Raw genomic sequence first — 15046 nt, 5'->3', positions numbered from 1 at the left:
AAAAAGAAACTATGATCTAATGGATGTAGGGACATCCAATTAGCATAGGGTATAGTCTATTCCAAAATAGAGAACCTAATACAACCTAGGATGAAAATTAAGGTTTTGGTAATTTGGGAAAGTAGGAAATTTAGGTTTAGGTTTAGGGTTTCGGGGATAGAAGAAAAGGGTTTTGATATAATGGTGGTGGGAAACCAAAAGGGGCAAGTGGGATTCACACGTGTGCCCGTACGGTCACACGTGTGGCGTGGGAGGATGTGTTTAAGTCGATTAGGGTTTGGATTGTGGATGGGTATGGGAAAGTAGGGTCTGGGAGAAGACGAAGATCTGGGATGGAGAGGATAAAGAACTTGAAGAAAATACCTGGATGGGGGAGAAAAGAGAAGATGGTGTGGGGATAGATGGAGACCTCGCACCTCCATTGATGAAGATTAGCCTCACATCAATCTTCCTTCCAAATCGCATGGAAGTATCTTCAAATCACATGAAGATGGGAGAAGAAAGCAAAAGTTTCTCTTTTTTTTTTTAATCACAAAATCCAATGGGAGAGAGGTCACACGCCCCCCTATTTTAATAGATCTAAGAAGTTTCAAAAATTATAATAATCTCCTTGTCTTATGAATCTTAACAAAAATAATCCTAGTTTAAATAAAATCAACCAAAACACTCATAATGTGTCCAAATATAAAACAATAAAAAACTAAATCCTAAAAGATGATAAAGTCTAAACTGATGTGGATGATCAACGACCAATGGCCCGAACATGTAATCCATGCGATCCAATGGCCCGATCATTGCGTCCCTCCGATCCAACTGTCTGGATCACTCCATAAAGCAACCCATGTGCATCTTCCCAGTGTGGGGTCTTTGAGATGCTCGCACATGCACATGGGGTCTTCAGCACGATCACAGGTACTCGCCTAGCCACGGGGAAATCGGTGCAACCCACCTCCTCATTTGATACGTATGTAAGGTGTAAGCGACGTGATGTCCTCATCACCTACACTCAATAATCTTCCTTTGGTTCTATTTCTGGGGAGTTAGTGGATATGTTAGAAAAAGCTTTTTCATAAAAGGAAATAGAGGAAGCAATTTCTGAAGTTGGGAGTGATAAAGCCCTTGGTCCGGATGGTTTTCATAATTACATTTTATCAGAACTTTTGGCAATTGGTAAAGTTGGATGTAATCGATTATATAAATGAATTTTATGAAAGGGTCTTCTACCAGTGGAGTCAGGGACTAGGTTTATTGTTCTAATTCTGAAAAAAGAAGGGGTGGAAGGCTTGAGGGATTCTAGGCTTGCAAGTTTATTCGGGGGGTTCTTATAAGATGTTAGCAAAAATGTTGGCTTCCAAATTTTGAGCGGTTATCGGTGAAGTGGTTTCTAAGGCTTAAGGGGCATTTGAAGAAGGGAGGCGGATAGTGGACAGTGCGTCGATAGCTCATGAATGCATATATATTCTTGCAATAGAAAGCCATAAAGGAGGTTTATTTGCAAATTGAATATTAAAAAAGCTTATGATCATGTGGATTGGAATTTCATTGATTATATGATGGGCTGATTGAGAAGTGGCGGTCTTGGATTCGTACTTGCATTAAATTAGCAAAATTTTCAATTTTGGTAAATAACTCTCCAAATAGCTACTCTTCAGCTTCGAGAGGGTTACGGACAAGGGGATCTACTTTCATCATATTTGTTTGTGTTATTAATGGAGTCTTTGAGCAGGATGATTGATAAAGGAGTAGTGGCGGGATTAGAGAATGGATTTAGGGTAAACAACTTACAGTTTTAGATATCACACTTACAGTATGTGGATGAGACATTGCTTTTGTGCAAGACCAACTAACAAAAGTAGATAATCTTCGAATGATAATAGTATGTTTTGAGGTGGTATTGGGGTTAAAGGTGAATATTAGTAAAGGAGAATTATTGGGGGTGGGTGTATCAAGGGAAGAGGTAGGCATCTTTGCTAGGATATTTAGGTGTAGGGAGGGTTCTTTTCCATCTACATACCATGACTTCCCATTATGTATTGGTAAGCCGACTATACATTCATGGGATAAAGTAATAGAGGGATTTGAAATGAAGCTATCAAGTTGGAAAAGTAGACACTTATCTTTTGGGAGGAAGGCTAACATTAATCAAGGCAGCAATGTATAATCTACCAATCTATTTCATATCCACCTTCAAGTGTCCGAAGGAAGTGTTGGATGAGTTGGAAAAATTAGGTGGGATTTCTTGTGGAAGGGGGTGGTAGTAAAGCACAAATTTCATCTTATGAAGTGGGAGGAAAGGGGGAGTCGGTCTAAGGTGTTTAGGAGAAATGAAAATAGTATTATTCGGCAAGTGCATTTGGAGGTTTGTTGTGAAAGAGGATACCCTCTTCCACACCAAACCACCAAATCCATTTCCCGTCGATCCACTAGTTTGCACACATCATCCCACTTCATTAGATGAAATTTATGTTTTCCTTCCTTTCCATATAAAAACCAACCTAATTTTCCCCGGTTTGGCGAAAATTGACTTTGGACATTTAAAAGTAGACTCTTTTTTTAAAAAAGATAAAAGTAGACAAAGTAAACTGGAAGATTGAACATTGTCACCTTAATTAGAGTTAACCTTCCCCCTATAGAACGATACCTACCCTTCCAACTTGACAGTTTTCTTTCAATTTGTTCTATCACTTTGTCCCACACCAATTTGCCTATACAACGAGGAAGACCAAGATATGATGAAGGAAAAGAGCCCGCCCTACATCCAACAAGGCTCGCAAAGTCATCTACTTCTTTTGAAGGACCCACTCCCAATAACTCATTTTTACTTATATTGACCTATAACTCCAAAACCACCTCAAAACATGTTATTATCATTCTGAGATTGTTCACAAAGGGTTTAGAATTGTGATTGGCTCTAGAGAGATTAAGATTTAAGGACCTTTGGGTAGGTGAAATCATGCGCATTTTCCCACCCTATCAAATCTCGACAGGAAATATCCTTGTCAAAGATTGAATATGATAAGCATGGGTTACGCAGTTTGCGCCCCTTAGAAGGATCTGCAGGACTTTGAGATGGAGGAGTTTAAAAGCCGCCTTAAAGTTCTTGACAACATTCATCTCCCTGGGAACTTCGTGGATAATCACATCCAGGCCCCAACACCTCATGGCAGCAAAAGCATTCTACAAAGTGACATACCTGCAAATTCCAACCCCCAAACACCTAAAACAAAAGAAGAAGAAAGGGGGAAAAAAATGGTTCTTGTACTCCCTCTGTCAAAGCCTTTTGTTGGACTGGAACAGCCAACAAAATTCTCACTGTGGGCACTTTACAGAAGATGGGTTTAATCCTTCCCAATGTATCGTTGTGTGCCACCAAGAGGTGAAATCTGCTAACTGCCTTTTCCTCCAATAAAAAGTGGCTTTAAGGAAAAAAAAAAAAAAGGTGTGGGGGGTGGCGCCTTTTGTAATCTCTTCCAAATTGTGTGCCCCCCTTCTTTTGTGACGAAGATCTTCATTGATGATCTAGTGGCATGTTTATACATGGAAGGAAAGGTGGTTTGGAGGGCCCTGCCCAATACAATCATGTGGAGCATTTGCAAGTAAGAAATGGAAGAATCTTTGATGATTGAGCTTATCCTATCCCTTCAGTGACCGAGAACATTAAATGTTTTCTTACAAATTGGGTAGTGTGACCAAAGAATTCAAAGGGGTGTCAATCACTGATCTTCGAGGTAATTGGAAAGCAGTAATTCAAAGCTAGCCTTTGAAGCCTTAGTCATCTCCTTCATGGTCCCCACAGCTAAATGGTTGGTGGGAAATGAACATCAGTGGCAGTTTGATGGCAAACTTACGAGAGATCATCTCGGTAAGATTAAGTCAACTTCTCCAGTTCCATCCAGTGTCAGTGATGCTGGTTATGTAGAGCTTATGGCTGTAAAAGAAGGGGTGTCTCTCTTCAAAGCACAGTTCTCGGTCCCTTATTATCAAGGTGATTCCAGAAATTTTTGGCCTAGGTTTCAAGGAAAGCCCCACCTCCATGGAAGTGTGTCTTCATCTTTAACTACAAAAAAGACCAAAAGGAATAATAATAATAACTACAAGGAAAAAGAATAAAACGGATTAAGGATCCTAGCCCAGGATATAACATCCAATTTAGCTATCCTAAACACTTCATCCTGACTGCGATGACAATTTCGGAAGCATCAGTCATAGCATTCAAACCACATCAACCATAATTCTGCAATGAGTGGAAGCCTCCACAATATTTACCCTTTCAGAACATAATCCTGCAAAGAGTGTGTCTTCATCATTAACGAAATCATCAATCATTTAGATTCCTTGTTGGAAGAGTTTAATCATGTTTTGAAAACTTCTATTACAGATTGCTTGATAAGGAGGGCATGTCCTACACTTGTCTCCTCATAGAGTTGCATTATCCATTGCCTTAATGGCTAGTCGAATCTCGTGCTTTTCCTAAAATCATTTTCATTATTGATAAATAAATAAATAAATAAAACATATGCTTGCCATTTCCAAGGAACCCTTTTCTCTTGCCAGTAAGCCGTTGACTAACAATTCCTCGAAAACTTAAACCTCCAAGGGTCTAAGGCAATTGCAAAGACCATATAAGGGAAGGAATCATTGTTAAAAAACAAGGATCTTGAGCAATCAGAGCATAATGGTTTTCCTAACAGAAAATAAAAAAACTGACTGCATTAGGGCCAAATGTCCTGAAATGTGACTCTTTGGTGTGAACATAACGAGTCATCCAGGTCCTATAGCCTCCTGGGGAAGCTTTATAATTATCATTTTGATGACAATGCATGAGAAAATCTGGAGGTGGACGAACAATGGTAAGATCACTCCCACGTCTTGTCTTCTTTTGATGTTGACTTGAGATGGTCCTTGATCCCCGCTACATGTGGTTTGTAAATCCTCTGGTCCACCAAGAGTTCAAGCGGTTTTTTTTTTTTTTTGGATTTCCACGGCGAACAAACTCATCATTGTATTTGTATACAATCTCAAGAAGAGGAACTTCGCCGTCCCAAACATGTGCATAATGTGTAAAAAGGGACAAGAATCAGTCGAACGTCTCTTCATGCACTATGCCGTAGCTTTAGACGTCTAAACTTCTTCAGTTCTTTGGTAAATCTTGGGTTGTTTGTGAATCCATCAAGCATTCAGTTGCAAGTTGGAACTTGGAAGAAATGCCCATTCGATGAAAGAGTAGACATTTGGAAACTGCCTCCTCTCGCAATTATGCAGAGCTTATGGAAGGAAAGAAATGGCAGAATACTTGAGGGGAAGGAAATCTTGGTAGATCCACTAAAAAGGAAGATTATCTATGTATTGGTTAGTTGGGCCACTTCTAATCCGGAATTTAGAGGGTTATCCTTCACCAAGATTCTAGGAGACTGGAACGTCTTTGAGCAGGGAAGCCCCTAGCTTTGGTTTCTTTTGCTTTCTTTCTCCTTCATTTTGTTATGCTTGAGATGATTTCTCATCACCTCGCATTGTTGTTTTATTGCCTTCTCTTCTAATAAATTCAGTTGTTATTAAAGAAAAAACAGTAAGAGAATATCATAATCATGAATAAGATATAAATTTTGGTCAAAAATAGAACTTCCAAGAAGATATATTTATGCAACCTAAATAAAAAACAAACTAAGCTATAATTACAAGGTGAGTAGGAATTGATCAAACCACCAAGCCCAACCCTAGTGACAAATCTTCTTCATGGAAATATGTCAAATAGGGTAATATCTCAGATGGATCTTAAATTATTAGGGTATATACTCAGAAAGATCATCACCATCAGCAGCATAGTCTTGTCCCAGCTATTGGGTGATTCAGGAAGATCTTCCAGAAAATAAAATATAATAAAAATGGAAAAAGAAAGAGAAAAATAAGCAGATGCTAACTAAGGAGATGGGATTGGGTGGGTTGTTGTTGGGAGTGGAAGGGTGCATATGAGATTTGAAGAAAATACCAGAATTTTGGGTGTTCCAAAAAATGGAAGTAGAAAATGCAAAAAATTACATTTGGGGAAAAATATGATGATGCTATAAGGATTCTGGTGATATTTTGAAAGAATTGGGACCTTTCCCAATATTATAGTTCTATAAAATTGTGGCAAAATATCAAGATATATATCAACATATTGGAAATATACAATGATCCAGACCATACAAGCTTATTAGCTGAATCAGATCCAAACCAAGGGCAATACAGCTGCAAACCCAGATAATAGTGGGTAAACCAAGTGCAATCTGAATTGGATTGGGTCTACCCCATATCTGAACTTCTGCAAACAGTAACTCAAGTCTTGCAGCTTAAGTCGGTATTCACAAAACATTGGTGTGCACTGTTTATATGTGTTAAGTAAATTGTTTTTGAAAGAGGATTGAAAACTGAAAGCTTGTGTAAGAAACTGTCTGCTTGTACGAAGCTGAACTCTTGGGAATAAAGGCAGAATGATGGGCCAAAAAATTGATAGCAACATAGAATGGTATGGAAATTTCTTCAATTAGCAGAGAGAGAGAGAGAGAGACCAAAGTCATATTTATCCTACTTGTAGCCATGAATGTCATAATGAAGGTCCGTTTTTGGTTTCTGAAACTCATTTTTATCCTGCTTCCATCCATGAACATATAGAGGGAAAGAACACTGCTCCCTGCTTCTATCCATGAACATATAGAGGGACAGAACACGGTGCTAAAGGATATCGACCACTCAATATTGAAATACATGGCATACATGTATGCGATCCAGACTGTTCATTCATTATGCCTACTGTGTATGGACCCCAGTAAAAATCATGCCAATAAGAGCTAGCCGCAGAACAGTTTTTCCCATCAAAGGTTGACGGTAGAGTTTTATTCTAATGACTCAATTGTAATTCTCATAAGTTGTCCAATCAGCAGTTAGGATTGTTCTAGTACTATGACTTTTGGGGTATGCTCCACCAATGGTGGGTCTAATCATATAAACAGTCCAGATCTTGAACATGTTTGCTGCATGTACGGAGAGTTGAGTGCTTGATAGCTAATCTAGATATGAGTTTTTAGCAACTGATACTTTCTTATTCACCCACAGCCACAGATATTTATATATTATGCATGTGAATTGATGTGCAGATGTGAGTAACAAGAAAATGATCCTATACAACTAGTTTTTTGCATTGAATTTAGATGCATCTGAGTTGTCATGGACACATGGCGTACACTCCTTGTAATAGCCACAGATCTGGACCATCAATATAGTTCTGTCCTTTCTACTTGACCGCAGATTCAGAATCAACTGATCTGATCATCCTACCATCCAAACAATGGCCCCTTCGTTACAATCACCCATTAACCAAGACACCAATCAGATGGTGGAGATCATCGGATCAAGTAATTCTTGAGATTATGCAATTGACTGTGGGGTCCGCAGATGGTATGTCCAGACATTTGACCAGACATTTTCTGTTATAATTCTTCCAGGCGGTCCTTTTTTGCAAGCCATAGAATGGGCAGCTAGGATATCCAATAGTTGTGATTTGGCTCCCATGCCAACAGAAAGAGTTAGACTAAATGGACAATCCAGATTGAAGATTGGATTATCCATGTGCCAAATACAGCTAATTTGCACCTTAGTACAGCGCAAGATAGTCATATAGGCTCCCCTCGTAGAAATATGTATACATACATATACATGTATATACATATACATAAGCACATCACAAGAGCATCCACACGCTAGAATCCACACTCCAACATCCAAATTAAACTTTAGTAGCTTGCGATAAATTTCTTTTGGATTGTATAACGAATCAAGTTTAACAAAGGCAAAGCTATATTACATCTGAGTTCTGTCACAAAAGTTACAACCAGATTTTCTTTTTGGGTCAAAAGCATGGTTTACACTCAGCAGTGGATAAGTCTGCAGGGATGCAGTTGTCAGGAAAAAATTAAAATATACAGTCCTGTCAAGAGTTTCTGCGAGTTCTCAACACCGAGTTTTAGTGAAACTGGGATATTTGGGAGTCAGCCAGAAGATGAGGACCTTCTGAAGAAGCATAAGTAGTCCCGTGCAATCTCATACTGCATGCCTGAAGTAGCAATATTAACGAAAGATGGATTCAATACTCCAACAATTTAGGGTTGTGCAGCAACAGTTGATATTTCAGTAAGAACATAAACATAACCATTCAATAAAACTCCGATACCTCGGAACGATTCTTATGCTGGTCTCCAGCAGTTATCAGAGACGTCTGGTCTGCATGGAACCATCTGGGCAACACCATGGGCTGGAGAAAAACAAGCACCAAGCCATTAATTATATCTGGTAAGCTCAAGCACCAAGCTTTTTTTTTTTCGCAATTCAATTTCACCTGGAATTGAAGCTCTGGATGCTAGAGAATTATGTACAGGTTGAAAACCCATGGGATTAGTGCACGGTTTTTCCGCAGGTGACTGAAAGAATACTGCCATGCAAAATTTTATGTTAAGTGTCTTGGGTCAAATGGAAGACTTATTCATTTCATTTGTATGAATAATTCTGGAGATTTATGGTGTTCAATTAGCAGAGAACAAAAAAGACCACACACCTTCCGGGACCAAAGGTGTCCCAGAACATGGTGTCCTCCCTCCGGCCATCCAAACACCATGCTGATTATCTGGATAAAAGTTGTTAGGATGCACCCTCCACAGTTTGTCAGTAGCATATTGCCTCTGTCCATTGGGATGGGACACTAGAGAGTAAGGATGCAATGGCTGCTGCACATGTTGAGGATGCAATGACTGCAGCACGTGTTGAGGATGCAATGGCTGCTGGACATGTTGAGGATGCAATGACTGCTGCACTTGTTGAATGGCAGGCCTCACATATGAGAAATGACCGGATGGTTTCTGTGCAGGAAGAGGATGGTAAGGTCTCTGTGGGAAAGATGCGCAACCCAGTTGCAACTGCTGGTTGGGATGGGAAGCTTGTGGGGTTAAATACATGTCATTATGTGCAAATTCAGATGATTTTGAGGAACCAAAGCTAGACCCATCTTGTGTATGGGAGATTCCCATCACCGTGAAGCAAGGAGGCTGTTGTGGAACCATTTCACTTTTCAGGGCAGCATTGACATGGCCCTGGAGAGGTGCATTTCCAGCAATTTGGAGAATTTGGTTTCCCTGTACCAAAAATAAGTAGAGGTTATAACATTTAAATTTATGAACGTAACAACAATCGAATAGCCAAGAGACTCACATTGGGGGTCCTACAATATTCTTGAGACAGAGATGATTGATGTACAAATGGCGGTGAAGAAGGTCCTAATGGCGGTGGATGTGTGAGTAATGGAGGTGGAAGTGGTGGTGGAGGCACAAGAGATGGTAGTGGGGATGGAGGTGGTGATGGAGAAAATGGTGGAGGTGGTGGGGGCGGTGAAGGAGGAAATGGTGGTAATGGAGGCGGAGAATCTAAAGGTAATGGGGGAGAACCCAGCAACGGAGATGGTAGCTCAGTGAGATTGCTCGATGCTGACTCCAATGTTCTATCTGAACAAGGTTGGTAAGTTTCAGGTTTGAAGAAGCTATTCCCAACCGTGACTCGCTCATCTTTAGAGGTTGCAGACACATCTTCCATTTCAAGCTCTCCATCAACCTCCTCTAGAATGTGGTGGTGCCTATCACCTGGAGTAACTGGACATGTTTCTGGCTCTTCCATAGCACTGGCAGCACCCACTGCCAATTCCTTACCAGTAACCACCTTGCATATGCTGATAGGAAGATCTTCTTCATCTTCAAATACATGAGAAGATAAAAATCCAGACAACTGAAATGTCACATTGCTGGAAAAAAAAAAAACAAAAAACAAAAGTTAACAATATGTTTCTTTCAAAAAAAAAAAAAGAAAAAAAAAAAGAGGAATATGTAACACACTTGAATCCATCGTTCCAAGAAACTGTAGCTTATAAAATCTGCTATATATGGAAAAAAAAAAAAAAAATCTTCTGGTAATTATTAAAATACCCAATTCCCATCACAGCCTTGTACCGTCCATAATTCAGACACAAATCCCTTGAGTTTTAGCTGAATCACGTGATTTCAGGCTCATTGGGAAGTTAACTCGATAAGCTATGAACAGTAATGATTTTATGCATTCTGATGCTGCTCAGCACTAGAAAAAAGGGTCCAAATCTTGAGTTACCAAAATTGGGATGTGTTAGCAGGAATGTGTGTCCAAGTAACAAAAAACCATGTCATTGAGACCCTACAAAGTGTGTGCATGACATGAACTAGCATGGGCATGCATGTCATATACATGTAAAGTCTCACTTTTATAGGTGCCTACACATTTGCATGCACGCATCCTTGGGTGTATGTTACATTGAGACCAAGTACTAAAGCAGGGGCGATCACAAGAAGCACATGATGAGGATGTGGATCCCAAAGACTCCAGCTGTGGGCCCTACTACAATATTCCTGAAAACAAGACTCGCTTTCAAACATTATGGTTTATAAAGTTTTTTTTTTTTTTTTTCTTAGGAATTAACTTCTGTGGGTTTAGAATGTTTTAGAAGTTCTAAGTTGAATGGTGTTTTCAGTAAATCTTTTTTATTTTAACAATAACCACTACTTTATTGAATAAACAAAGAAAAACGAGAACAAAACAAGAGAAAAACGACAAACAATGGTAAGCTTCCAGAGGCAGAGCAAGTGAGCAACCCTCTCGTCACTCAAACACAGCCACCTTGGGGAAGAGGACTCCCAAACATACCGAAACCAAAAACAAATCCTAGAGGGCAGAGGCGCAAATGAAAGCTAGGCATCCATTGTCACTCAGTCGCCCTGTCACCACTCTTATCCACTCCCGAACAATCTCCACTGCAAAACACTTTAAAATTCTGATCTCGCTGTAGCCAAATCTGCCATCAAGGAGGCAACTCTACTCTTAATAGCCTCATAAGATGAGATCTTATTATGAAAAAATAAAAATAAAATAAAAAAATCCTCCCAACCTTTCTTTCCACACACACCACATGATGGGACTAGTTGGACCCATGATTGATGCCCACGAGAAAGAGAGGCACTGGTTATAAGTTCATGTTATATATTTTCTATGACACTGCCATGACTTAATCATCAATTCAAGCATTGGACACAACCCAAGAATTACCACCCATATTGGAATACAACAGGGATTCAATATTTGGCCCAAGTTCTGTTAAACGTGGACCATTGCCTTATTTTCTTCCTAAGAATCAGTGGGCAGTCTACTTATAGAAGGGTTTGGATTGTTCGATCAGGAAGCAAAACATAATATCCTATTAGAGATATCATTCATGATAAAAGAAACATAAAAAACCAAAATACTTATTATCGGAAATATTAAAATTGGAACCTTGTGCTAATAGGTAGGCCATCCATGCAAGGTTTCAGCACCAAAGATACCAACCAGTAATATATGCCATTTTGGCCATCAGACCTCCGATGGTAATATGATCCAAAATATAAAAATTGGAAAGCTCGACGATGAGACAAAAATAAAAAAACAAAAGACAATTGAGAGTGGTTTTAAGAGAAATAGAGAGTTTCAAACTACCAAGAGATGAGAGTCATGGTTAGTTGCAATGAAGGTGCAAGAGGAATGTAGTTTGTGAATGGAAATGTGGATGGGATATGTGTAAGGATTCTCTGTACAATTACAACACTTGTTCTACACCAGGGGTACAAAACCCAACCCTCGAGCCCACCTTCTTGTATGCATGATATCTACTCCGTCCATCAAATGAGACACTCCATGATACGCCCTGAGGCCAAAATCAGCCCACTCTAGAGCTCACGCAGACCCCATAGTGAACATTGGAGATGGCGCCACCCATATATTTTATGTCCCTGAGTTGTTGATCGGGCTGATTTATGGCCTCGTAGTCTGAAATTTACAGGCTTACCAGATGGACGGACCTCATGTTGCATATACAACATGGTGGGGCCCACACTTTGGGTGTTATATCACATGCATATGATAACCATGATTTAGGACTTTGATGGGGACATCATGCGCACACGCGCACGGACACTACCACCCCTACACACGTATGTACGCAGAAGGAGGACCCCACCATTGATCTGGCTCGATGACGACGTCCAGGGAGGGCCTCCTAACTAGGAGACAAGTTTTGGTTCAAAAAAAGTGGGCCCGATAGTCAAGAAAAGTCCATCATGGGATCTCATGATCGTGGCCCACTTGTCGGATGGATTTCATATTTTAGGTTTTGCTTATTGTTATTATTTTGAACATCGTGAACGCTTTAGATTTCTTTGTTTGGTTTTTAGTTTAATTTACTTCATCGCCAAGTAATAAGTTGCGCACATGGCGTGAGTTTTTGAGGTATGGGGTTTTCCATATAAATAGGCACCCCTTGTAATTCTTTTCATTTATTCAAGTTTAATAAAAATTCCTGCTTTATTTTTCTACCCTCTTCGTGAGTTGTGGAAGAATTCAAAAGTGGGTGCGAAGCACTCCCTTCTTCGAAGGGTTAAATACCGTGGTGCGAAGCCACATCTATCCCCATCTGCCCCTATCCTCTTCCATCCATATCTCTCATCTTTTATCATCATTATTGCTTTGAATTTTTCAGCTTTTGCAGCTATTCATCCCCCTACAGCCAGTTTCCAAAATCTGGACCTGTAGGAGGGCTGAAATTTCGGCCGAACACTACGCATCGACCTTACGTCAGATCGTCGTCAAACTTAAAGGGATTGGAGGTCTCCCCTAGCCGACCAAGGCCTAGGTCTCACTTTGGGGAGGCGGGCTTCTATCACAGTTGTGGCCAGCCCACCCGGGCAAGTGCGTCAGCCTCGGGCCACCATCTGCACGCAGGAGCTTTCTCCGGATCAGGTTTTCCTCTTTTCATTCCTATTTCCTAAACCCTACCCTTAGTTTGCATTAGCCCTAATTTATTTGTCCCTTTTTTTTTCACCCTAAGCTTTCTTGAATTGAAATTGGGGAATCCCTTGGATTAGGGACTGATTTTTATGCATGTGTGGTTGATTTCTATTTCCCTTTGACATCGTTTAGTTTATAATTTTTTTTGGTCCCATTCTAGCCTGTGTCAGCCTGGACCCGTATAAATTCTCCTTTTTAATTGAATGATTTGGATTGTCATGTGGGATGTGGAATTTGTGTAATTGTTTCTGAATTGGTATGATCTAAGCCTGAATTCTTACATCTCATACTTAAATTTCATGTCCTGCATCAAATTTGGTATCAGAGCTTAGGGTTCTTATAGGGGAATACATTACATGTTTAGGATTAGTTTGTTTGAGTCTATCATGCATTCAGCTCATCATATGTAGCTTTTAGGAGTCCATAGTCCCTGATATTAGTTGCTGAAATTTTTGTTAGCAGGAAGTTACCAATTTACATTGCGATAACTTTCTGTTATTCCTTTATTTTGACAACTATATTGTTGGATTTTAGTAGCACTGTGTAGTTTCCCTCATATAGAGTCTCATAGAATATTTAGTCCCAAATAGTCATCGTAGAAAGTCCTTAGGTGGAGTTGCAAGTTGTACGTCCAACACGTACGGGTCATAGTTTTGGCTAGCACCCTACACTAAACATGGAACAACTATTAGAGTCACAAAACAAGCTGTCCCAGCAGATCGCGTCTTGGGGTAAGCGTTTAGAACAAGACATAAATCAACACCTTTACCAAATAGAGGTCTCCCTCAAGACAAACCCCACCATTAGGAAAGATGGTCAATCTCAGGCAGGTGGCCAGGAGGATAGACCAATGAATGGAGGTGGCCAAGGAATCAATCATGGGCGTGCACCCGTACCCCCACCCCATGAGGGACATCAAGACCATAATTTTGAAGGGTACAACATGTGCGGCCTCGTGGCTAGAGAGAGTGCACCAGAGGTCTACTGAGGCTAGTGTAGGGTTGCCTACTGAGGCCATTCTTGTAGTGGATGAGTTTCATGATGTCTTTCCTGATGATCTACCGGATGAGTTTCCCCCTAAGAGGGATATAAAGCACACCAGAACATGGGATACCGTAATACCTATAGCCAAGTTTGCGTTTAATAGTTCTGTCGATAGGTCCATAAGTCTCAGTCCTTATGAAGTCGTTACTGGTTATAAACCTGAGAAACCTATTGATCTTGTCCCTATGTCACTGTCCCATAGGCCGTTAGAGCCTACAGAGTCTTTTCTGCATCACATTCATTCATGACATCAAGAAATCAGACAGAAGATCACTACTAGTAATGAACATTACAAATTTTCTGTAGACCAGTATAAATGTTTTAAGGAATTCAATGTAAGGGACTCTGTGATGGTCTGCATCAGGCCCAAGTGGTATCCACCAGGGTCCGTTCGTAAATTACACGCGCGTAGCATTGGACCCATCAAAATTATTAAACGAAACAGTCTCAATGCGTATGTGGCAAATCTTCCACCCTCCATGGGAATTAGTTCCACATTCAATGTGGAGGATCTAGTTGCATTTCAAGGGGTCATTGACGCATTGTCCAACCTTTCGCTTCACCATCCTGATTCATCAGACCTTTCCCTTGATCCATGGCCCCCACCCGACCCATTTTCCTAACCTCTACCTCTCATACCTATCCGTCCCGATCCATCCTCTCAGCTACTACGTCCCATACCTACTCCTCCCGACCCATTTTTCCAACTTCTACCTCCCATACCTACCCGTCCCGACCCATTTTCTCAGCCTCTACCTCCCATACCTACCCGTCCTGACCCATCTTCCCAGCTACTACGTCTCATACCTACCATTCCTGACCCATTTTCTTAGCCTCTACCTCACATAACTACCCTTCCCACACCTAGAGAGGAAATAGAGGATATTCTGGACCATTAGATAATATCCACGTTGGACTGCGGGTTTCAGAAGTAACTGGTTAAATGGAAGTCATGCTCAGCTTCAGACAGCATGTGGCTCACTGAGGAGCTTAAGAGACTTCATCCTGACATCCTGGATCGGTTCAGGAGTTTTATTTCGCCAGTGGCGAAATCTTCGCAGCCGAAGAGAATTGATGGGGA

General features: G+C 40.5%; 1 protein-coding gene across 7 annotated transcripts in view; it reads right to left on the bottom strand.

Annotated features, from left to right (window-relative positions):
- Positions 1 to 15046, bottom strand: part of LOC131242933 (ENHANCER OF AG-4 protein 2-like) — a 99516-nt gene that overhangs the window by 32043 nt on the left and 52427 nt on the right. For 3 of the 7 annotated variants that reach the window (XR_009169767.1, XM_058241914.1, XM_058241915.1), the window contains exons 8-11: positions 9238 to 9820; positions 8588 to 9161; positions 8372 to 8464; positions 8207 to 8287 (exon numbers count right to left, since the gene is read on the bottom strand). Coding sequence is in view for 3 of the 7 variants with exons in the window: in XM_058241914.1 (XP_058097897.1) it covers positions 8220 to 8287; positions 8372 to 8464; positions 8588 to 9161; positions 9238 to 9820 (1318 nt within the window). In the remaining 4 variants the exon portion in view is untranslated. Of the gene's footprint in view, positions 1 to 7777; positions 8090 to 8206; positions 8288 to 8371; positions 8465 to 8587; positions 9162 to 9237; positions 9821 to 15046 lie in introns of those variants that run through there. The other 4 variants (XR_009169769.1, XR_009169770.1, XR_009169768.1 and 1 more) reach the window with 3 other exon arrangements.

This window comes from Magnolia sinica, chromosome 4, assembly GCF_029962835.1.
Source record: "Magnolia sinica isolate HGM2019 chromosome 4, MsV1, whole genome shotgun sequence".
Lineage (NCBI taxonomy): Eukaryota > Viridiplantae > Streptophyta > Magnoliopsida > Magnoliales > Magnoliaceae > Magnolia > Magnolia sinica.
This window is presented reverse-complemented; position numbering and strand designations above follow the sequence as displayed.